This window comes from Heptranchias perlo, chromosome 16, assembly GCF_035084215.1.
Source record: "Heptranchias perlo isolate sHepPer1 chromosome 16, sHepPer1.hap1, whole genome shotgun sequence".
NCBI classification, from domain to species: domain Eukaryota; kingdom Metazoa; phylum Chordata; class Chondrichthyes; order Hexanchiformes; family Hexanchidae; genus Heptranchias; species Heptranchias perlo.
The window spans coordinates 34,512,315-34,537,954 of NC_090340.1; the positions used below are offsets into that span (position 1 = coordinate 34,512,315).

General features: G+C 40.3%; 1 protein-coding gene across 1 annotated transcript in view; it reads right to left on the minus strand.

The window, feature by feature from the left end:
- lonp2 (lon peptidase 2, peroxisomal) overlaps nucleotides 1-25,640 on the minus strand; it is an 85,615-nt gene that overhangs the window by 12,501 nt on the left and 47,474 nt on the right. Inside the window, exon 12 of the mRNA XM_067997925.1 lies at nucleotides 4,252-4,391. Coding sequence (XP_067854026.1) covers nucleotides 4,252-4,391 — 140 coding nt within the window. The remainder of the gene's footprint in view (nucleotides 1-4,251; nucleotides 4,392-25,640) is intronic.

Here is a 25,640-nt window from a genome sequence, read left to right on the forward strand (position 1 = left end):
GGAGGGGAACGTGCAGATGGTGTTGTTCCCATGTGCCTGCTGCTCTTGTCCTTCTAGCTGGTAGAGGTCGCGGGTTTGGGAGGTGCTGTCGAAGAAGCCTTGGCGAGTTGCTGCAGTGCATCCTGTGGATGGTACACACTGCAGCCACAGTGCGCCGGTGGTGAAGGGAGTGAATGTTTAGGGTGGTGGATGGGGTGCCAATCAAGCGGGCTGCTTTATCTTGGATGGTGTCGAGCTTCTTGAGTGTTGTTGGAGCTGCACTCATCCAAGCAAGTGGAGAGTATTCCATCACACTCCTGACTTGTGCCTTGTAGATGGTGGAAAGGCTTTGGGGAGTCAGGAGGTGAGTCACTCGCCGCAGAATACCCAGCCTCTAACCTGCTCTCATAGCCACAGTATTTATATGGCTGGTCCAGTTACGTTTCTGGTCAATGGTGACCCCCAGGATGTTGATGGTGGGGGATTCGGCGATGGTAATGCCATTGAATGTCAAGGGGAGGTGGTTAGACTCTCTCTTGTTGGAGATGGTCATTGCCTGGCACTTATCTGGTGCGAATGTTACTTGCCACATATGAGCCCAAGCCTGGATGTTGTCCAGGTCTTGCTGCATGCGGGCTCAGACTGCTTCATTATTTGAGGGGTTGTGAATGGAACTGAACACTGTGCAATCATCAGCGAACATTCCCATTTCTGACCTTATGATGGAGGGAAGGTCATTGATGAAGCAGCTGAAGATGGTTGGGCCTAGGACACTGCCCTGAGGAACTCCTGCAGCAATGTCCTGGGGCTGAGATGATTGGCCTCCAACAAACACTACCATCTTCCTTTGTGCCAGGTATGACTCCAGCCACTGGAGAGATTTCCCCCTGATTCCCATTGACTTCAATTTTACTAGGGCTCCTTGGTGCAACACTTGGTCAAATGCTGCCTTGATGTTAAGGGCAGTCACTCTCACCTCACCTCTGGAATTCAGCTCTTTTGTCCATGTTTGGACCAAGGCTGTAATGAGGTCTGGAGCTGAGTGGTCCTGGCGGAACCCAAACTGAGCATCGGTGAGCAGGTTATTGGTGAGTAAGTGCCGCTTGATAGCACTGTCGACGACACCTTCCATCACTTTGCTGATGATTGAGAGTAGACTGATGGGGCGGTAATTGGCCGGATTGGATTTGTCCTGCTTTTTGTGGACAGGACATACCTGGGCAATTTTCCACATTGTCGGGTAATCACCAATCGTGATGAGTTAAATAGATAACCATCCACCCAGGAGAATTGTCTCATCTAACAAAATGGATAATATTATGTGGCAACATATGTTCATTTAGACCCTGAGACTAGGGTCTGTTCAGAAGAAATCTAAACCTCTAATAGCAAATGTTACAGAACATAGTGCTTCTTGTCCAAAAAAACTCATAGTAAATGAGACTTCAACATAGAAGAGTCTTATTTAAATCAAAGTACAAACAATTAAAACTGCCCATTTTTATTTTCTGGGTTATGCAATGCATCCTCATTTTTAAAAAAAATAAAGCATACCACTGCTTCAATAGATACATATCTATATTCAGGCATTTCTTTCAAATACTTGTTCCCATTAGATGAATACTACATAGAAAATGAGCATACATTTGCTTAAATGGATGGTTTCACTTCACAACTTCAAAATGATTTCACGTCACCTCTAGGTATTCAAGAATGCCTCCAAATTTGTAATAGGTTTTGTTGGCCAGGGGCTGCAGAAACTACTGAGTTTATTCCGAACTGCTGACACACAGGCAAAAGCAACTTTTGAACTGAAGTAACCTGAGTTCAGTCGCTGGCCTGAGCTGGCTGGAACCGGTTTGATTTAGCTAAGTTTCGTGAAAGACAAAGGAGATGTAATAAGACACAAGTCCTTATTTAGAAAAGGAATAATGAGGTAATGCTACCTAAGTCCTTGGGACAGAGCCAATGAGGAGAAGACAGACTAGGTGAGCAAGCCTAAACCAACGGGAGAGAGACAGCACAGCTTGAAGAGATAAGATTCGGAATAAGAATGAAGAATCTCGGGCGCGGAGCCAGCGAAGACTCCGGAGACCAACCATCGCGGAAGTGGAAGAACCTACGTCAGGGACGTAAAGACAACGTCGAAAGAGAGAGAGAACGGAACGCCTGGCCAGCATCAGATCTCCTTTTCGGGTATTAGTCTTTATATTCTGTGACTACTCAGGGAGTGTCAGAGAAACCTAGTGGATGTGCGTTTAGATCCTAATTTGGGTATAAAACTGTATAACCTGGTGCAAACTGCATGTCTATATCTAACCAGACGTATAAGCTATATGTATATGATCTAACGACGTGAATAAAGCAAATTGAGAGTTAAGAGAGAATTGACTCTTCTCCTCTTTGTACTAAGCCAATAACCGTAACCGGTGACCTCCGGTCAACAGTTTTCTCTTTTTCTGGGAGCTTTATCTGGTGGTTACATCTACCACAAGGTAATAGAATGCTTCTTAATGTTATTAGCTCTGCAGTTAATACCTTGCAGAAGGGGAGGAAATATGAATTAGGAGTATGGCAGAATGTTTACTGCATATTTTTTGATTATAGAGTGAAACAGTAGTTAGCCTTCATCCTTCACTAGTTTAAAAACAAAATAAAAACCAGCCCCTCCCTTCTCAGGCAAAGCTGGAATCTAGTATTGTCATTCCTAGTCTCTAGTGAGGCTTCCTAGCGTTAGGTCCTCCAGAAAGGTCCTCTGGTTAGTCTGAAGTCATATCCCATTCTCCCCTCCACCACCGTTTGCAATGGAGCTTTTCTAGGATGCCCCCACAATCAATATCATGATGCAGCCTAGGAGAGGTGGACATTTTACTCAAGTGTCTCCATAACCATGATAAAAGTTGATTTTTTTTTAAATGAAGAAATATCTGGTAAAAGTGTAGTTTTCATATATATATATATAATATATATATATATATATATGTGCTACTTCTGTTCAAAAAATACTCTTTCACTTTTCTTTCCCTTCAAGTCTCCGAAGTCATCTAGCATTACTGGTTTAGAGAGGCACCTGCTTCTGGCATTTTGCCAATTATGTTCTTGAACTGGCCACAAGGAAGTGCACAAGAATTGACTGAGTTCCTCACCTTTTGCTCTCGCTAAACCATGTATCTGACTCTTGTTTAGTGTCTTCTGACAGTGCAACAGAGCTCTAAAATGATCGCTTCTATTTTTATGATCAACATGTGATACAGTTCACAAAATGGCACTCTGATTTGGATCATTTATAACTTTTGGAAAATTTGACTTCTTTTTGTCACCTTAAATGTGATGTTAGCAGGGATCTTCTGATAAGACCAAATGAGATCATAAATGATTCCAGGACCTCTGAGACACAGGACTGGAATTTGACAGAAGTAGAATGGTGTCTAATAAAAAACAGCAAATGATCTTGAATTGTTTTCTATTTTCACTTCCTCTGGCAGCGAGCCTCCAGACATTCTGTCAGTTAACCAAATTAGCAGTTTCTCAAAGCCAAAAATGTAACCTGGATCGATACAACCTTAACATGACTGTTCTCTGTATTGACTAACAAAATGCTTCAGAAAGATCAGATGTTGAAGTATTTACAATCTTAGCACCTGCGCGGTCCAAACATATATATTGTATCACAGTTCTCATGAGCTACAGCAGTAAGATTTGAATGCAAGACTTTGTTGGATTATAAAATCTGATGAGGATTATCACTGCCTAGAAGATACTTTACCCACACAGTATAAATTTTAATTGTAGTATCATAACCTCATTTAGTTAGCATCTACCAGAGGACATAGATTTAAGGTGATTGGCAAAAGAACCAAAAGTGACATGAGGAAAAACTTTTTTACACAGCGAGTGGTTAGGATCTGGAATGCACTGCCTGAGTGGGCGGTAGAGGCAGATTCAATCATGGCCTTCAAAAGGGAACTGGATAAGTACGTGAAAAGAAAAAAATTGCAGGGCTAAGGGGATAGGGCAGGGGAGTGGGACTAGCTGGATTGCTCTTGTATAGAGCTGGAGCGGACTCAATGGGTTGAATGGCCTCCTTCCGTGCTGTAACCTTTCTATGATTCTATAACTAGAAAGTATTCTGTAAAACAAACATAAGTGACATACACTAAGTTTGTTAGTGATTTTCATAAATATTCTGACAACACACATTTTACAGGTTATTTGCTCTAGATGTATTTTCCAAAACCTGCTAAAATAATAACACTATAAATTCAATCTTACCTCCATTTCATAGATAGGAGGTCCCAGAATGTCTTTCAATGCGTGCCGATCAATCACAATTGGCATTTCAGGAGGCAGTGCAAGGTCAGTTGTGTCAGTGATGGATTCATCTTTGGTCTCCTCAAGGACACTCTCTTTTCCTTTAACAAAGGAAAAATTAAGTTAGCTCTTTTATAAAGGCATCACTTTGACCATATGCATTTCTCAGCATCACAGTAGTAGATATGTGCTAACTAGTTTAAAAGATCAAGAATTTAGGGAGGATCAGAGTGTTAGGGGAAGGAACTCAAACATCTGAGTACTTCAAAAAGAGTATTGCTTCAGTGGAAGTCTATTAAATAGAACAATGCTGTGGAGAAAAAAGCATTCCCCACACTAAGCTATACCGCTTAAGTAAATACAGTACAATGAATAGACAATTATTCTGTATCCGTGTAAATATTCTCTATAATTGAGATTTCTAATTAGTAGCTCCTTACCATATAATCCACACCAGCTTGTCGTTAAATAAAAAGTTCACATATTACAAATCTCTTTCATTGGAAGTGCAAGATTCTTCAGGGCCACTTTCATAAAGTTTATGGTCAAGATCAGATTCAGCTACATAACAGGTGCGCTTCTGTCACTCCTGGGTCATAACTAGTTGGGTATATAAATTTATGATAGGTGTAAACCTTTCATAGAAATGAAAATGATGAATGAGGTGAAAGTAGTTTTTCCCCAACATCTTTTTACAAAAATCTAAGCTTTGTGTAGGGGGTCGCTTTCACAGAGGAGGTACAGTACCCGATCGTCTTGAGACGGAGTCTAACAGGTACAGATGCGAAGTGGATTGCTACAGTTCTTTACAGCCCTGTGAGATGTATCAGAGAGTCGAAGTCACACTACTCACAAGGCTATTTTCATTATATAAAATGTCAACAGGATACTGTTGAGGTCTATATGTTTGAAAACCACTCTTATTTCTGTATCGCCATGATTTGAACACAATTTAAATATTCTGAATGAAGATGAGATACCCAAATAAACTTCCAATAACCTGAAATGTATTGTGTACACTGTTGACAAATACAAAACCATTGTAGTTTTGGTGGTTAGCAATTGAAGCTTTGCTACATATACACGTCTCCATCACTTCCATATGCCAGTTGACTCAATTTGGCTCAGTTGGTAGCACTCTTGCTTCACAGTCAGAAGGCTGTGGGTTTGATGCCATTCAAGCACACAATTTAAGTTGGCACTGCAGTACAATACAGCAGGTGTGTTGCATTATCAGAGATGCTGCCCTTCAAATTAAATATCAAGGTGAGACTCTGTCTGCCTGTTCAGGTGGATGTTAAAGATCCCACAGCACTATTTAAAGAGCAGGGAGTTCTCCCAATATCCTGGCCAGCACTTCACCTTCAACCAAACACCAACATCAAAAGTAGATTAAAGTGATCATTCACCTCAGTGCTGTTTATGGAATCTTGCTGTTGTGTTTATCTACATAACATTACTGCACTTCCAAAAAAAAATCAAATTTCTGAGCGATCTGATAAGGTGCTAAAGAAATGCAAATTCTTTCGATATATCTGAAGCTATTTTCATATGTGCGTTGTTTGTTAGAGTAACTATCTGAAACTGGACACAACTTGTTCAGCTAGAGGAAAAAAATAATATAGTTGATAAGAACGGGTGACCAGTCGTCAAAGGACACAACATTAAAACAAAATGGGTCATTTTTCTCTTTTTCTTGCAATTCTGTTGAAAATGGTATCATGTCCAATTATATTGCATGAAGTAAAGCCGTAAAAAAAAGTGTTCCTATAAAAAGACACCATGCATCTTGTCTTATACAAAGATGAAGTTCTGGCTCTGTTTATGTTTCTTAAAGAAAGATGTGATCCCATAAAGTAAAACATGCAATATTGGTGTTTTCCCCCTTGGGAATGTGAGCAAATCTGGCAAGGACACATTTATTGCCCTGAGAAGGTGGTGGTGAGCCTTCTCCTTGGACTACTGCAGTCCTTGTGGTGATGGTGCTCTGATGATGGTGTCAAGTAGGGAAATCACGGCTACTGACCCAGAGATGATGAAAGAAATGTACAAGTCAGGATGGTGTGCAACTTGAAGGTGAGGTTGGAGGTGATGATGTCCCTATGACACTCCAGTTCTTGTCCTTCTCAGTGGTAGAGGTCAAAGGGGAGGGAGGTGCTACCCATGTACTTATCTAGCTTTCCCTTAAATGTATCTATGCTCAACTACTCCAGAGGGTAGTAAGTTCTACATTCTAACCACTCTCTGGCTAAAGAAATTTCTCCTGAATTCCTTATTGGATTTATTAGTGACTACCTTATATTTATGACCCCTAGTCTTAGACTCCTCCACAAGTGGAAGAAACATCTTCTCTACATCTACCCTATCGAAATCCTTCATAATTTTAAAGACCTCTATCAGGTCACCTCTCAGTCTTCTCTTAGAGAAAAAAGCCCCAGTCTGTTCAGTCTTTCCTGATAGTTATAACCTCTCAGTTCTGGTATTATCCTTGTAAATCTTTTTTTCACCTTCTCCAGTGCCTCTATATCCTTTTTGTAATATGGAGTCCAGAACTACGCACAGTACTCAAGTGTGGTCTAACCAAGGTTCTATGTAAGTTTAATATAACTTCTCTGCTTTTCAATTCTATTCCTCTAGACGATCTCAACTGAAACTGACACCTTCCTGTGAAGCCATGCACATAAAACAAATTATGAACAAAGTAGCAAACTGCTCCTTTTGTCAATGAAAAACTGCTTTTTGAACTCTTTCTATCTAACATATAATTACATTACACTGGGTCCCACAAGGACTCAATAAGGTTATCAAGTGAGTAGCTGAACAATACTGACAAAAAAGATCCTAGATTCAGTCTTCAGTTTTGTTGTGTTAGCTGATCTCAGCTGGGCAGCAACTGAGTGTTACAATTGTTCTCAGCACTCCTGGAGAAAATCAGGCAAGGTTCATGCTCCTGATCACTATCCAGCAACCCCTGTTGGAAGTGCATGTGAACATGTACATAGAGCAAGATTAGGACTGGGCTCTCCTGTGAAGACCGTGTTGTCAAATAACCTGCATCCCCAGCAAGGAATCAATGCTTACAGAAGAGGAGAGAAGGAGGATAAATTGGAGGTGATAGATGTATTTACTTGAACCACATTTACTACTGAGTAGTGCAAAAACAGTTTCTGTTTATACTAGTTATTGGCTAAGGTATTCTATAGTGTTAGTTTAAACTTTTACCAAGCAGCTTGACCAAGTACTAACTAATACCAAGATGAAGTACAAGACTGCAATGCAATCACTAACCATGATCCTTTCCCTGTACTTGTATTGATACTGAGTGATCTGAATCACATGGCAACTCCAACTTTAAAAGGCCCAATCCCATCCCAGATATAACTTATTGCCTCCAGGTCATTCCTGGATAACTTTTGCCATTTTAGTCTCAGTCTTCCTAGGCAATACTTGCCACCTTCTGGTTGCAATACTTGGTTTGACAGTTACTTATTTTCCATTTAATTCTCAAACCACGGCTAAGTGATCTGAATCTATTACCCCTGTGTCCTATTATGGAAGGGAAGCAGCAACATCTCCCCATATAGATGTATTTTAATATGGTAATTCAGTCAAACAAATATGAAAGCTTCTACTTTTCATGCATTGCATGGGAAAAAGAAAAAAACAATGCTATCACATTTGCATGCATGCACAATGGTAAAACCAATTCAAACACAATGCCATTTCTCAATGGCAATATCTGTAGTCAACTGAGAGTTAGTCCAACTGAAAATGGATTTACAAGAAAAAACACTATATATCTATTTAAAGTACTATTTGCTCTGTAAACATAATCAGTTCAAGTGTACACAATTCAAGAAGAATGGCAAACCATGTAATCGATGGATTAAAATAGACTGAGTTTCAAAGGAAATCGTTGCAAAAATGCCCTGTAGCTAGTTATTGCTTTCCAATCTTCTGAAGCTCTGCTGTCAAACCTACTTCAATTGATTTCAAGTATGTGGCTAATCCTGTCCAGAGGGTACATCTTCTGTTTCTCACTCCAATTTTCAATTGATCTCCTTCTCAATTTCCCCTCTATCAAAGCATTCAATAGCACTATCATCATTAAGCTTAACAATCAGTGGTAAATTATTAGCTTCATCCTATTCCCCAGTCAATAAAAATAAGCATTGTAGAAATAAAACGATAATAGTTATTTTTTCAAACACAGAAGTATATTAAAAATATGCTTTTATGGCATTTCAAATTAGAATATACTATGAATAAAATCAACAATCAGACATTTGGCATAATGAACGTAGTTAGTTGCAAACCCAGAGGAAGTTAGTGGACTCAATTAGGTAGAACATTAAAGTGTGCACAGAAGTAAAAACAAAATCACCAACCTCAAAACAAGAATAAAATCAAAACTCCAATTAAAGTAATAAGAGGCTTTGGAGGCTGGAAAATTTGCAACACTATAAAAGTTTTAAAGAAAATGTAATCTTATTATATACCTCTATTTTATTGACATAGTTTATTAACATTTCCTGAAAATTAAAAAGCCAACAACAGTTTCTCAATGGCACATAGTAAACCTCAAAATTATCTTTATCCTTATTCTTCACATTAATAATGCTCAGTATACTTTCAAGCACAAATAAATAAATGAAAAATTAACACACTTCAAAGAGGATAACCTTAAAGGTATTTGCAACAAAGCAGCTGCTATTTGGATGAAGCTAAATATTGAATTACATTGATAGTCAACGCACTGTTGAAAAGTACTCAGCTGTATGCATCTGCCTCAATACTTCTAAACCAATCCCTAAACTAAGCTGGCTGCCCAGTCCTTATTCACAGAAACTCTCAGAAAGGAAAGACTTAAAGAACTGTGACCATGAACAAGCTCATACCATAAACAAACTCTCCTACAGCTGCACAATTATAAGAAAATTATTATTGACTTCAAGTTCAAAGAAAATTTAAAAATATAATATACTTTTAAAATATTGATATTAGAAGACATTGTGCTGTTTTCCACTGCCATTGGACTTTAGCGGAAAGAAATAGACTGAAATTTAATATACTGACATTTGCAACAACATAATCAAACTATCTCATGGAGTAGCTTTGGGGGAAGAGTCGTATCAGAGATATTCAAAATCAATATTTTTTGATATTGTTGCTAAAGGTTTTTACACAGATTTCACATAACCAGAGTATCGGCAATATGCACTTTAGAAATAAAAAAAAGACTAGGATTCCTGAATCTTCTAACATTGACTGGGACAGCCATAGCATTAGGGGCTTGGATGGAGAGAAATTTGTTGAGTGTATTCAGGAGGAATTTCTCATTCAGTATGTGGATGGCCCGACTAGAGAGGGGGCAAAACTTGACCTCCTCTTGGGAAATAAGGAAGGGCAGGTGACAGAAGTGTTAGTGAGGGATCACTTTGGGACCAGTGATCATAATTCCATTAGTTTTAAGATAGCTATGGAGAAGGATAGGTCTGGCCCAAAAGTTAAAATTCTAAATTGGGGAAAGGCCAATTTTGATGGTATTAGACAGGAACTTTCAGAAGTTGATTGGGAGAGTCTGTTGGCAGGCAAAGGGACGTCTGGTAAGTGGGAGGCTTTCAAAAGTGTGTTAACCAGGGTTCAGGGTAAGCACATTCCTTATAAAGTGAAGGGCAAGGCTGGTAGAAGTAGGGAACCTTGGATGACTCGGGAGATTGAGGCACTAGTCAAAAAGAAGAAGGAGGCATATGACATGCATAGGCAGCTGGGATCAAGTGGATCCCTTGAGGAGTATAGAGATTGCCGGAGTAGAGTTAAGAGAGAAATCAGGAGGGCAAAAAGGGGACATGAGATTGCTTTGGCAGATCAGGCAAAGGTGAATCCAAAGAGCTTCTACAAATACATAAAGGGCAAAAGGGTAACTAGGGAGAGAGTAGGGCCTCTTAAGGATCAACAAGGTCATCTATGTGCGGAACCACAAGAGATGGGTGAGATCCTGAATGAATATTTCACATCGGTATTTACGGTTGAGAAAGGCATGGATGTTAGGGAACTTGGGGAAATAAATAGTGATGTCTTGAGGAGTGTACATATTACAGAGAGGGAGGTGCTGGAAGTCTTAACGCGCATCAAGGTAGATAAATCTCCGGGACCTGATGAAATGTATCCCAGGACGTTATGGGAGGTTAGGGAGGAAATTGCGGGTCCCCTAGCAGAGATATTTGAATCATCCACCGCTACAGGTGAGGTGCCTGAAGATTGGAGGGTAGCAAATGTTGTGCCTTTGTTTAAGAAGGGCGGCAGGGAAAAGCCTGGGAACTACAGACCAGTGAGCCTGACATCTGTAGTGGGTAAGTTGTTAGAGGGTATTCTGAGGGACAGGATCTACAGGCATTTGGAGAGGCAGGGACTAATTAGGAACAGTCAGCATGGTTTTGTGAGAGGAAAATCATGTCTCACGAATTTGATTGAGTTTTTTGAAGGGGTAACCAAGAAGATAGATGAGGGCTGTGCAGTAGACGTGGTCTACATGGACTTCAGCAAAGCATTTGACAAGGTACCGCATGGTAGGTTGTTACATAAGGTTAAATCTCATGGGATCCAAGGTGAGGTAGCCAATTGGATACAAAATTGGCTTGACGACAGAAGACAGAGGGTGGTTGTAGAGGGTTGTTTTTCAAACTGGATGCCTGTGTCCAGCGGTGTGCCTCAAGGATCGGTGCTGGGTCCGCTGTTATTTGTTATTTATATTAATGATTTGGATGAGAATTTAGGAGGCATGGTTAGTAAGTTTGCAGATGACACCAAGATTGGTGGCATTGTGGACAGTGAAGAAGGTTATCTAGGATTGCAACGGGATCTTGATAAATTGGGCCAGTGGGCCGATGAATGGCAGATGGAGTTTAATTTAGATAAATGTGAGGTGATGCATTTTGGTAGATCGAATCGGGCCAGGACCTACTCCGTTAATGGTAGGGCGTTGGGGAGAGTTATAGAACAAAGAGATCTGGGAGTACAGATTCATAGCTCCTTGAAAGTGGAGTCACAGGTGGATAGGGTGGTGAAGAAGGCATTCAGCATGCTTGGTTTCATTGGTCAGAACATTGAATGCAGGAGTTGGGATGTCTTGTTGAAGTTGTACAGGGCATTGGTGAGGCCACACTTGGAGTACTGTGTACAGTTCTGGTCACCCTATTATAGAAAGGATATTATTAAACTAGAAAGAGTGCAGAAAAGATTTACTAGGATGCTACCGGGACTTGATGGTTTGACTTACAGGGAGAGGTTAGACAGACTGGGACTTTTTTCCCTGGAGAGTAGGAGGTTAAGGGGTGATCTTATAGAAGTCGATAAAATAATGAGGGGCATAGATAAGGTCGATAGTCAAAATCTTTTCCCAAAGGTAGGGGAGTCTATAACGAGGGGGCACAGATTTAAGGTGAGAGGGGAGAGATACAAAAGGGTCCAGAGGGGCAATTTTTTCACTCAAAGGGTGGTGAGTGTCTGGAACGAGCTGCCAGAGGCAGTAGTAGAGGCGGGTACAATTTTGTCTTTTAAAAAGCATTTGGACAGTTACATGGGTAAGATGGGTATCGAGGGATATGGGCCAAGTGCAGGCAATTGGGACTAGCTTAGTGGTATAAACTGGGCGACATGGACATGTTGGGCCGAAGGGCCTGTTTCCATGTTGTAACTTCTATGATTCTATGATTCTATGATAAGATACAGTGGCTGGGTTTAAAAAAAACTCAAATTTAAAAATCACCTCTCTCAGCAATGAAACCCTCCCCCAACAGTGTTATTAGCTGTGACAGCTGTTTATGGAACAGCAATGTTAGCACACTATTTGCATAAGGTGCAAGGGTTGTACTAGTTCATGGAAAAATCAAAAATAAAATTACAATTTTAGCAGCCAACTAACAGTGTCAAGATTACATCCGTATTAAAAATATATTAAATCAAGGTCAATACACCATATCATTTATCAAATAAAGACTGTAAATTAAAAACATTTAAATACATTCTTCACAAGAAATCAGACCTATGTATGTACTGAAGTGTTATGTCTATATTGTGGTTCTACATGATGGATGAACAGGACACATTTTGTAAGACAGTGATACTACAAACCAACATTGTCAGAAACTTGCACACTAAAGTAGATTAATGAAAACAAAACAATCAATTAAAATCATTTAAAATATATTCGTCATTTAAATATTTGAAAACCAAACAATTTCACTTGTATTAATGATACATATTTCTTATGATGTAATTTAACTCCTCCCCCTTGGCTAGACCCCACAGTACAGAACACTTTTTTCAAAACTTGCATCATTTGGTTCTTGTCCAAAGTATTTTGCTGATCTTAACATTGAACAGTTTCCAATAATTACCACCAGTAGCTTATGTCTTAGTCTCTTCTTTTTGCTACCAATTTATGTCATATTTAGACATTTCTGTTACGACTCTGGGTTTTTAACAATCAAAATATTTCCTGAGTTCAGTGTCACTGGCCATTCCTGTAAGCAAACCTTGCATCCTCTACAAACCTGTATCTGCCCGATACCTAGATAAATGTAGCGAGACACAGAAGTCAAAAACGGGACCATTATCAGTGTATTCTGACTTACTGCATGTATCACATGCCACCACTTGATTTCCTTGAGCTCAACCGATAAACTACTTGACAAATCTATTGAACATAAAATAAAATGCAAACTTTTGCTAATCTCAAAATGTCAAAAACAACAAAGTCACATCTCCTGTGCTAATCCTCAAAACACTTCATTCTTATGTGGAACTCACTACCACAGAGTCCTCTGACTTGGTTAATACCCCATACCAATTCAGAATGGCTGCTCTCTGGATACAATTCAGCAAAATATAGCTCTGAATTTCTTTGAAGGTACCCTAGAACAAATAGAATTATCAATTGCATTTCTCTTAACTACACTGGGTGGGGGGGGGGGGGGGGGGAATAGTTTCAATGGGCTCACTCCTGGTGCATGCCAGGAGCACATATTGCAAAATTCTGCACTCCCTGCTTGCAATTTTCCATTCATTGGAGGTAATGGATAGATAAATGCAGTCTGGGTGTGTACAAATTTGCGATATGTACTCTCAGCACATGTCAGTGCATCAGAATCTTTACCTCTGGATTGTCAGCCATTCACAGGTTTCTAAGTGTTGGTTACCCATACGAATAACAGCTGCTACCTACAGTTGAGCTCTCTCTGTACTCGACAAGGTATCATGCTGAACAAATTGAATAGAATGACACCTAAGCAGAAAAGTGTCAAAAATGCTTACGAATAATGTCTCTAAATCTATTTTTTGCATCTCAGATTACGTTCTTACCAGCCTGAAAAATCAGCTAACAGTATCTAACTTTAACCCTGTGTACTGTGACCAGTAAGAAAGAATCAAATAAAAAACCATCACATACAAAAAAAATCATTTTTGTCACAATTCCTAACACTGAATATTTCTTCTATAACTAACTGAATATTTTAATAAAATACCCATTGACTATGTGTTCAATTTTGTTAAAATGAAATTTTAATTTTAAAGGTCTTCTCTAAGCATTTTAGATGTTCATAAATGGAAAATCTGCTTCAAAAAGGTCAATTCAGAACCTATGAAGTGCATGAAACCACTACTAAATTATTTTCCAGCTGTTTTTTCATCAACCATCCAATGGTTTGAGAACAGTCCCAACGAAACAATGTGGTAATAACATAACTAACACAAGTTATTATTATATTTTTCTAGCGGAGCTGGCTTGAGTGGCCGTATGGCCTACTCCTGCTCCTATTTCTTATGTTCTACCCTAAAACATAGCATTTAAGAAGAATGAATACCTTTAGTAATTACTATAGAGTAATGCAGCTTCTTTGTTTCACTTCGCAAATACTTATTTTCGAGAAACAGCAGTACATCTCATCAACTTATTGAGTAATGATACTTTTTAAATTTGTAAGGAGATGCACAACACCCGGTTATAGTCCAACAGCTTTATTTGAAATCACAAGCTTTCGGAGCTTTGCTCCTTCGTCAGGTGAAGTGAAGAGATGCAGAGAGGCACAGCATATATAGTCAGAGAACAATGCCTGGTGATTACAGATAATCTTTCTAACTGCCCTTTATCACACCTTGGCAGAGAGATAATCACAGCAATCAAAAGGAGTGAATGGTGTTCAAACAGGTTAGTCAGGGAAACATCACATCCAAGAATACTGGGGTCAGGGAAACATTACATCCAAGAATACCAGACGAAATCGAAGTTCTCAGCCGAGGGCTCAATTTCTGCCCCACCACCAAAATGGGCCCCATCGGTCTCACGGCGGACACAGAGGAATTCATCAGGAGAACGAGGCTCCGGGAATTCTTCCACAAATCCCAAGATGTCAGCAGCGAACCCAATGAGACAATCAACGATCCGGAACAGCAGACTGAGGGATCCGCGGTACAGCAACCGAAGAAGAGAGTCAAATTGGACCCCTCCGGAGGGTCGCTGCCCTAAGCTTGACATGTATGCTCAAGCTGTCAGGAGATGCGTCAACGCCAGATTCATCAGCCGCACTCACAAGACAGTCCAGAATGTCACCCGAGCACAATGCAACGCCATCGACGCTCTCAAGACCAACCGCAACATAGTCATCAAACAGCGGACAAAGGAGGAGCCATTGTCATACAGAACAGAACGGACTATTGCAAAGAAGCATACCGACAACTGGACAACCAAGAACACTAGACGGTTACCCACAGATCCGACCAAAGAACACACCGGCCAGCTCAACAAACTGATCAAGACCTTCGATCCAGACCTTCAAAGCATCCTACGCGCTCTCATCCCATGGGAGACTTCTACTGCCTCCCAAAGATACACAAAGCCAACACACCCGGACGTCCTATCGTATCAGGCAACGGAACCCTGTGTGAGAACCTCTCTGGATACGTCGAGGGCATCCTTAAACCCATCGTACAGGGAACCCCCAACTTCTGTCGCGACACTACAGACTTCCTACAAAACTCAGCACCCACGGACCAGTTGAACCAGGAACACTCCTCACCACGATGGTCGTCTCGGCACTCTACACCAGTATCCCCCAAGACGACGGCATCGCTGCGACAGCCTCAGTACTCAACACCAACAACAGCCAATCTCCAGACCCATCCTACAACTCATCCGCTTCATCCTGGATCACAATGTCTTCACCTTCGACAACCAGTTCTTTACCCAAACACACGGAACAGCCACGGGGACCAAATTCGCACCCCAATATGCCAACATTTTCATGCACAAGTTCGAGCACGACTTCTTCACTGCACAGGACCTCCAACCAACGCTATACACCAGATACATAGACGACATTTTTTTCCTATGGACCCACGGCAAAGAATCACTGAAGAGACTACACGATAACATCAATAACTTCCACCCCTCCATCAAACTCACCATGGACTACTCCTCAGAATCAGTTTCATTCTTGGACACACGAATCTCCATCAAAGACGGGCACCTCAGCACTTCACTCCACCGCAAGCCCACGGACAACCTCACGATGCTCCACTTCTCCAGCTTCCACCCTAACCACGTCAAAGAGGCCATCCCCTATGGACAGGCCCTGCGAATACACAGGATCTGCTCAGACGAGGAGGAACGCGATGGACACCTACAGACGCTGAAAGACGCCCTCGTAAGAACGGGATATGACGCTCGACTCGTTGATCGACAGTTCCGACGGGCCACAGCGAAAAATCGCATAGATCTCCTCAGAAGACAAACATGGGACACAACCAACAGAGTACCCTTCGTCGTCCAGTACTTCCCCGGAGCGGAGAAACTACACCATGTTCTTCGCAGCCTTCAACATGTCATCGATGACTACGAACACCTCGCTAAGGCCATCCCCACACCTCCACTACTCGCCTTCAAACAGCCACCCAACCTCAAACAGACCATCGGTCGCAGCAAATTACCCAGCTTTCAGGAGAACAGCGTCCACGACACCACACAACTCTGCCACGGCAACCTCTGCAAGATATGCCAGATCATTGACACAGATACCACCATCACACGAGAGGACACCACCCACCAGGTACATGGTTCATACTCCTGTGACTCGGCCAATGTTGTCTACCTCATACGTTGCAGGAAAGGATGCCCCGGAGCATGGTACATCGGCGAGACCATGCAGACACTGCGACAACGGATGAACGGACACCGCACAACAATCGCAAGGCAGGAGGGTTCCCTCCCAGTCGGGGAACACTTCAGCAGTCAAGGACATTCAGCCTCCGATCTTCGGGTAAGCGTTCTCCAAGGCAGCCTTCGAGACACATGACAACGCAAAATCGTCGAGCGGAAATTGATAGCCAAGTTCTGCACCCATGAGGACGGCCTCAACCGGGATCTTGGGTTCATGTCACGCTACATGTAACCCCACCTGACGTAGAGTCATCCAGACTCAAGTCGTAGTTGGCTTGTTCTCCATACACAGATGCGGCTGGACCTGCTGCAATTTCCAGCAAAAAAAAGTTATCTGTTTTTAATACAAACCCCAGCATCTGCTACATTTGACCCCTTGTGACCCCACCCTAGTATTCTTGGATGTAATGTTTCCCTGACTAACCTGTTTGAACACCATTCACTCCTTTGATTGCTGTGATTATCTCTCTGCCGAGGTGTGATAGAGGGCAGTTAGAAAGATTATCTGTAATCACCAGGCATTGTTCTCTGACTATATATGCTGTGCCTATATGCATCTCTTCACTTCACCTGACGAAGGAGCAAAGCTCCAAAAGCTTGTGATTTCAAATAAAGCTGTTGGACTATAACCGGGTGTTGTGCGTCTCCTTACATTTGTCCACCCCAGTCCATCACCGGCATCTCCACATCATTTTTAAATTTGCAACTACAAAAAAAATTGATGAACTATACTGCAACAGTCTGCAAAATAACAGCATACTATTAATCTACGCAGACTGAAAACCTTTGAAAATGACTCATATTTTCAAATTATAAACTTCTACATCAGTAAGCAGAGGGAATGAGTACAGAACAGTGATAACCACGATGACAGAATACCAATGGAAGCATCTTAGTTTAAGCATAGCACTAGCTATAGTCAAAAATCCCTTCCCCATCACAAAACCCTTTGGATTTGTTTAAATGTGGACAACCCTCTGATTTGCAGTAATGCCAACTTAAAGAGGGATAACTTTGGAGAGGAATACTTTTACTCCTAAAAGACAATGTAAAGGGTGGGAGAGGGGAAAACTGTCAATATAAAATGCCCATGTAAATCATTTCAAAATACAATATAAAGATCTCCACCATGGAAAACATCCATAATCTTCAGTGCTTATTCCTCCCCCAAAGAAAACGTTTTTTCCATCTCCAGCATGAAGCTGCTCCATAAGTTACTGGTGTGTTAAGCCAAGGCTCCAAAGTGAAACTCAAGAGATCTGTATTTGGGATTGGCTTTGATGCTGATCTGGAATCTCATGGCCTGTGAAAGTCAGTCTGGGAGTTCAAAGCAGCACCCAAGTAACAATTCTTTTCCTGATATAAGTGCCTTTAGATAGGCATCCAAGTCAGTCCCAAATACAGATTTCATAGAATTTACAGCACAGTAACAGGCCATTTAGCCTAATGGTCTATGCCAGGGTTTATGCTCCACATCAGCCTCCTCCCGCCCTACTTCATATAACTATCAGCAAATCCTTCTAGTCCTTTCTCCCTCATATACTTACCTAGCTTCCCCTTAAATGCATCTATGCTATTCGCCTTATCTACTCCATGTGACAGCATGTGCCACATTCTAACTGCTCTCTGGGTAAGTAGTTGCTCTTGAATTCCTTATTGGATTTATTAGTGACTATCTTATATTTATGACCTCTAGTTTTGGACTCCCCCACAAGTGGAAGCATCCTCTCTACGTCAATCCTATAAAATCCATTCATAATTTTAAAGACCTCTTTTAGGTCACCCCTCAGCCTTCTCTTTTCTAGAGTATACAGCCCCAGTCTGTTCAGTCTTTTCTGATAGTTATAACCTCTCAGTTCTTGTATCATCCTTGTAAATCTTTTGTGCACGTTCCCCAATGCCTCAAAATCCTTTTTGTAATATGGAGACTAGAACTGTGCAAAGTATTCAAAAAGTGTGGTCTAACCAAGGTTCTATACAAGTTTAACATAACTTCTCTGCTGTTCAATTCTATCCCGCTAGAAATGCATCCCACTGCTTTGTTTGGATTTTTTATGATGTGGAGATGGATGTGGATTTTTTATGGCCTTGTTAACCTGCGTTGCTACTTTTAATGATTTATGGATCTGTTCCAGTTTGCTCCTCTACCCCATTTAGACTTTTATTTTCCAAGGAGTATGTGGCCTCCTTATTCCTCCTGCTAAAATGCACCTGGTAGGAGGAATTTGTTCTTCCTGAAGTCATTCACTGTGGCTCAGTTGGTAGCACTCCTGCCTCAGATGGTTGTGGGTTCAAGTCCCACTCCAGAGACTTGAGCACAAAAATCTAGGCTGACTGCAGTGCTAAAGGAGTAGTCCACTGTCAAAGGTGCTGTCTTTCGGATGAGATGTTAAACTGAGGCCCCGTCTGCCCTCTCAGGTGGGCGTAAAAGACCCCATGGCACTATTTCAAGGAAGAGCAGGGACGTTCTCCCTGATGTCCTGGCGAATATTTATCCCATCATTAAAAAAAATTATCTGGTCATTATCACATTGCTGTTTCTGGGAACTTGCTGTGTTTCCTACTTTACAACAGTGACTACATCTCAAAAGAAGTGTAAAGTGCTTTGGGACATCCTGAGGTCGTTAAAGGTGCATCTTTCTTTCTTTCGGCATTGTCTGTAGCCTTTCTAGATAGGCTGCCTGCAGCTGATCAATTGATGCCGCAGACATTTATTTTCTACAAGATATTAAATCCAGCAGGACTGAACTTATTTTGTAGACTCTAAATTATTCATTTCTTGTCCTCTATTCATATTGCACAAGAATATTCTGTAAAACTATAAAAATAGACCTTGCATCTACAAAGCCCTTATTACATCTTCAGGATGTCCCAATGTACTTCACAGCCAATAAATTACCATTGAAATGCAATTAACTGTTGTTAACACAATTCCACAAATGGTTTGTACAATTGCTTTTTCAAGTTCTTCATGTGTAAACAGCCAAGACATAAGGTTTCATTTTCATTTAAACCACTGCAACAAGCAGTTGGGACCTCAGTTTAATGTCTCATCTGAAAAATAGCACCTCCGATAACACAGCACTCCCTAGGTGCGGCTCTGAAATGTCAGCCTAGTTTGTGTTCAAGTCCCGCAGTAGTTTTTAAATCCACAATATTTGAAATCAGAGGCAAGAGAGAATGCTACCAACTGTAATTTGATCTAGACTAGTTGACTTTCAGTTGTTACTTTCTCTGTTCTCTGTTAGCAATGGTGCTGGTCAAGAGAATCACAGCAACAGAAAATAAAAATGAGAAATATAAATCTCGGTACCCTAACTATATAATGTACTCAAAGAGCATGTTTTTAATCTAGGTTTTAGGGCAACAGGATTAGTTTTAATTCTCAGCTTTGCCTCATACCAAATCAGTCCTGAATACGCTAAAACCCACAATCAAGGAATATTAATACCACAGTAATTCCAGTCACTCCAAATGAGACTCTTCCATACTTGGACAGCTTAGCTGATTAGTTTATCATGCGTCACTTTCTGGTATTTCAGCACTTATCCTATATAAACCTTACTTAACACTCGTACTTTGAAACCATTCAGCCATAAGAAATGAAAGCTAAAAAGGTATCTACAATTTTTTTTTTAAGAAAAGGAAGGATGCAATACATGTGTAAGAAATTCTTCTTTAGAGACTTATTTTAGGAATTATTATAGTAAATAATATTTTGCTTTCAGTTTGGCTTTTCTGTATGCATTCAAACATTAGGTGCAGGATTATATCTTTCAGAACAGAAAATGAGACCTGTAATTTCAGAAAAGGAATAATTAATTAAGGATTTCAGTGTTTATAGTCACTTAATAGGACTACATTACCAGTGAAGTTGAGATTGAAATGTTTTGAGGTATACTCAGTGGATGCTACATATCACGGCATATTTTTGCCAGATGGACAGTAACTGATGCTTTGAAGACAATTCATAGCCAGAAAGGAAAAGAATATAATCCCCACTGGATATATCTGGCTAGCCAGTGAATAATCAAGTAAGGTGCATTCATTCTGTCAACTATTTGAGAACTGAGTTACCTATCTTTTAATTTTTATTAAAGATGAATAGAGGCCAACAAGACAGATCTTGTCCAATCAATATACAACTGAATTGTCACTTACACATCCTTTCCAGGTTAGATTTGTGCAGTTCTGCATAAAAACTTTTATCACACATTGGGTCTTAGACCTGGGAAGGACACTTGCATTAGGGTTAAATGCTACCATGTATTTGATAAGATGTGTAAAAGGGAATAAATCACCAGGGCTATGAATTAGAGACGTGCTTGATCTACTTAATAAATGCAATCATTTTCTACCTCACATATTGCTGCATGTTCAAAGGGATGTCCTGAAGCTTCAAATGGACCAAGTTCAAATCCTAGGCTGATAGGATAGTTTTTTTCAGAAGTGGAACAGATGGCCATTCATCATGAGTTTTAAATTAAGGGTGTGCACCTGCTGCAATTACATCAAATATCATATGCAAAGCAGAACTGCAGATAAACTCAGATTAATATCAGATTTACATAAGTGTTGGCCTCATATTTCTAATGGCAGATTGCTCCACTTCCTTCATAACAGAATCACGGTCTGATATGAAGGAGGCAAAGTAGTTTAGCACTAGCTGATGCTTTGCTGTAACAGTTTCAACAAAAGTTGGTAAGAGACTGAGGGCAAAATATGTTTGAAAAAAAATACATTTATTTACATAGCATGTTATCACATCAAAACCTCTCAAAGCCATTCACATGTAATGAATTACTGTGAAATATTGTGCCTGTTGTTACTTAGGCAAATGGTTGCAATGCAGCAGCACTGATCAATTATTGAACATCCACCAGTGCACCACTGAGCATCCAGGTAGTAAAATGTTGGTTGGTAGCAGTAAATTAGATAAATCCATACTGAATGAAATCTATACTTGAAAGTTGCAGTAGAGCTAAAAGACCTTGAAGAACGGGATTGCAGCTGAAACACTGCACAGTAAGAAAATAAGTCAACTGAGGCAAGTGTTGTGGGCAGATACCATTGCCATCGGTTTAGGTACCAGCGATGACAACTCTGGAGAAGTAAGTTCCTTCTGTATAAAAAAGTTAGTCACTGGAATGTTGACGTTAGGTACAGCTGCTGGGAAATTTAAACCAGCCAACAAACTTGAAATTTCAAAATGCCATCAAAACTGGCTGGAGGTCAGATTCCAGGAGAATGCACAATATTGTCACTGCCTCCCCAATGAAGCAAAGCCTGCGAAGGGAATTTTCCCCTTATACTGAGGTAATTGTGTTTCTGCATTTAAATACAGCTTCAGGGACTAAGGGTAGGTAAGAAAAGCCCATCTCTGATGCAATCCAACCTACCTTACATCCCATTTTCATCCTCTTTCAAATAAGATTAAAAGCTAGGAATATTTTTTTAAAATTACGATTGTATGAACTAAAAATCTGACAGCCCAAACTCTTGGGCAAAATCCTTCAAAAATAGCACTGAAAGTAATGGTTAGCACTAATCTAAAGATAAATCCTGTAACAGATATTTTTCTTCAAGAAAATGCTGACTTCCTGTCAGCCAAGAACATGTCAACCACCAAGGACAATTTTATACTGCTAAACTCAGGGCACAACACATTCTGCTGAGAATCACAGGAAATTGAATGATACATTATAATATTAAAATAAAGCTCTCTCCTGTTTTATATTAAAATAAAGCCCCTCCGCCCTTCTTAAGGCCTGACTGGAAGTTCGTAAGCAGCACAGAATGGGCAGAGATCTGGCAAGATGGATGTCTGCCTAATTTTCTGACACCCTGTACCACACTATCACCAGCAGCAATGGCAATCAGAAAATTTCCCCTAATGGTTCATGGAATTGAAACTAAAAATGCTGGATGTACACAGCTGGTGTATTAACAACTGTTAAGAGAAAAGACAGGTTAAATTTTGTGGACTGATGAAAAGTTTAAAAATGTTCTTATTTCAGATTTCAAGCATTTGCAGTTTTTATTTCTTTGTCTTCACAATGTTTCAATAGCACATTGGCCCAGAAATTGCTCGGAGTGGCGAACTAACAGTGCTCGCTGCACTCATCCACTAACTTACTGCGTGCATTTCCTCTAATAGGAAGCAGAGAAGAGCCCAGCATTAGCTCCAGCGAAGCTAGGACCTATGGGAGAAGCGAGAGGATCGCTCTCTTCCCTCGACCAATCAGATTGCAACATTTTTGACAAGCTGCTAACAGTTTCTGCAAGCTGAAATGTAAAATCGAGGAAGTGAAAGGTACACTAAAATCATTTGTAAAAACAATTCTAGAAAAATGTGAAAGAGAGACGAAATAATCAAATTAAATAAGAGAGACAGAAGGAAAAAGTAAAAAAAAATGTTTGTATTTATAATTTTTTAAAAAAAAGACCCAAAACTATTAAAATAAACACTCGCTCACCTGACGAAGGAGAAAGCCTCCGAAAGCTTGGTGATTTTCAAATAAAACAGTTGGACTATAACCTGGTGTTGTAAGATTCCTTACATTTATTAAAATAAAGAGTAATAAGATGCCACATTTTTAAAAGTTAATAGTTAGTTGTTTGGCAGTCATTAAGACTTACTGCACTGTTAAAACTTAGTTTAGACCTGGTATTTTTAAGCATACCTGTTTTGTGGCAATAAGAACATAAGAACTAGGAGCAGGAAGAGACTATAGGCCCCTGGAGCATGCTCCGCCATTCAATCAGATCATGGGTGACCTTCGACCTCAACTCAACTTTCCTGTCTGATCCCCATATCCCTTGATTCCCTTAGAGTCCAAAAATCTATCTATCTCAGCCTTGAATATACTCAACGACTCAGCAGCCACAGCCCTCTGAGGTAGAGAATTCCATAGATTCACAACCCTCAGTGAAGAAATTCCTCCTCTTTTCAGTCTTAAATGGCCGATCCCTTATCCTGCAACTATGCCCCCCTAGTTCTAGACCCTCCAGCCAGGGGAAACAACCTCTCAGCATCTACCCTGTCAAGCCCCCTCAGAATCTTATAAGTTTCAATGAGATCACCTCACATTCTTCTAAACTTCAGAGAGTACAGGCCCATTCTACTCAATCTCTCCTCATAGGACAACCCTCTCATTCCAGGAATTAATCTAGTGAACCTTCGTTGCACCTCCTCTAAGGCAAGTATATCCTTTCTTAGATAAGGAGACCAAAACTGTATGCAATATTAGTTACTTTCCAGCTGGGTAGAAGTGCAAATTGGTGCTGGTCCACTGATTCCAGCCGGCGATATCCCTTTAATGCGAAACTGTCATTTCAACAGCAAGGGGAGCAAGTTCTGGATTTCCGCATTTGACTGCGCTTGTGCGCACGCTGGAACTTGCTCCTCAATTTTGCTACTAACAATGGTGAGCGTGATTAAGCTCTCCATTATTTTTTAAGCATTTTCCAGCTCATTACTTAGAAAGTTAGTTGAAGACCATTATACTGATGCAGAATAGATAACCCCAGTCCTTAAATTTATTGTGCAACTGGTTGCATATCCCTACCAAAAATGCACCTTTTAAAACACCACTGTCACATTTCTGGTGAACTAGCAGGATTAGAAAATCAACAACAGTTCTTTCTCCCAAACAGTGCAATCAAATCATTTAACAGGCACCTTTAAGTCCTAGTAATACATTTAGTTATTACCTACATCAGTCTTTTTATAGTCCTACATGGTATATTAATTGTTATAACCAGTAATTGTGAGTGAAGGCCATTTACTGGTATTATCAGCCGCAATTTACAAATTAAGTTGGGTAATAGCAATTAGTTATTCAACAGAATGTGAAGCACTTAAGAGATTAATGTAGCAGCTGCAAGGCTTCCAACTTCCTTTACAATTAAGAAATCTGCCTCCTTTTATAACATTGTTCTTAAAGTGCTAACCTTTCACAGAGACTTGTTAGAAATTAACAGTGTACGGTTAGCTAGACAGTAGCAGCAAATCATTCTGAACTACAGTATTCATTTTAAAAAAGTTAAATTAAAGCAAAAAAGTGGTCATTATTACAAATCTCCTTGAGAACAGCCAATGTCCTCTATTTTCAACAACCCAATTAAGTAATGCTAAATAGCTTACGACATCTTGTCCTAAATCCCTAATTAGAACCCTGGACTATTATATTTACTTTTTAAGGACCTGTTCTTATAGAAACACAATTAGCTGTCATTATACCATGCACTAGTCAAATTAATTTTTTGTCTTGTTACTGTAATTGAAGGGATTACCTAAATATGTATGGAACTTTTCCCTATGCTTTCATTTTATATTTGCTGTAGAAAGTCACCATCGATATTGTTTATGCAACATCTATGAACATCATTCCACTAGTGTAATCCTTCATAAAGCTTATATTGAGTAAAATTGTATTAATAAAGTAGCATTAGGCTTCTTCATTATACCCCAAAGTGCAAAGCTTTTGTCTCTTTTTATACACAAGTTTATGATGAATATTATCTATTGATCTCTTCCCAACTCTCAGCAGAATTAGCTTCAGTTTTAGGTCTAGAATTTTTGAAATTACTTACACTGCTGCTGCAGCCTTTAAAACAGTTTTGCATCTGCCAGTGGGAGATACACATGAGTTTCCTGGCTGTGCTCATTTGCACACCCACTGGTGCAGTAATTGATGGGAACACCACCACCTGCACGTTCCCCACCAAGTCACACACCATCTCGACTTGGAAATATATCGCCGTTCCTTCATCGTCGCTGGGTCAAAAGCCTGGAACTCCCTTCCTAACAGCACTGTGGGAGAACCTTCACCACAAGGACTGCAGCGGTTCAAGAAGGCGGCTCACCACCACCTTCTCAAGGGCAATTAGGGATGGGCAATAAATGCCAGCTTCGCCAGCGACGCCCACAACCCATGAAGGAATAAAAAAAATTGAACCACCTGAAACGACTATCATTTTCCAGCAGCAGACTGAAGGACAAACAGGTAAGAGAGCAACAGTGCTGGGCTCTCTCACTTCATTCTCTAAGTACTTCACTGCATGTCTTCGCAATATTTTTATGACACTTGTACTCCTCAACCGCTAGCCTTAACCTAATTCACTCTATCTT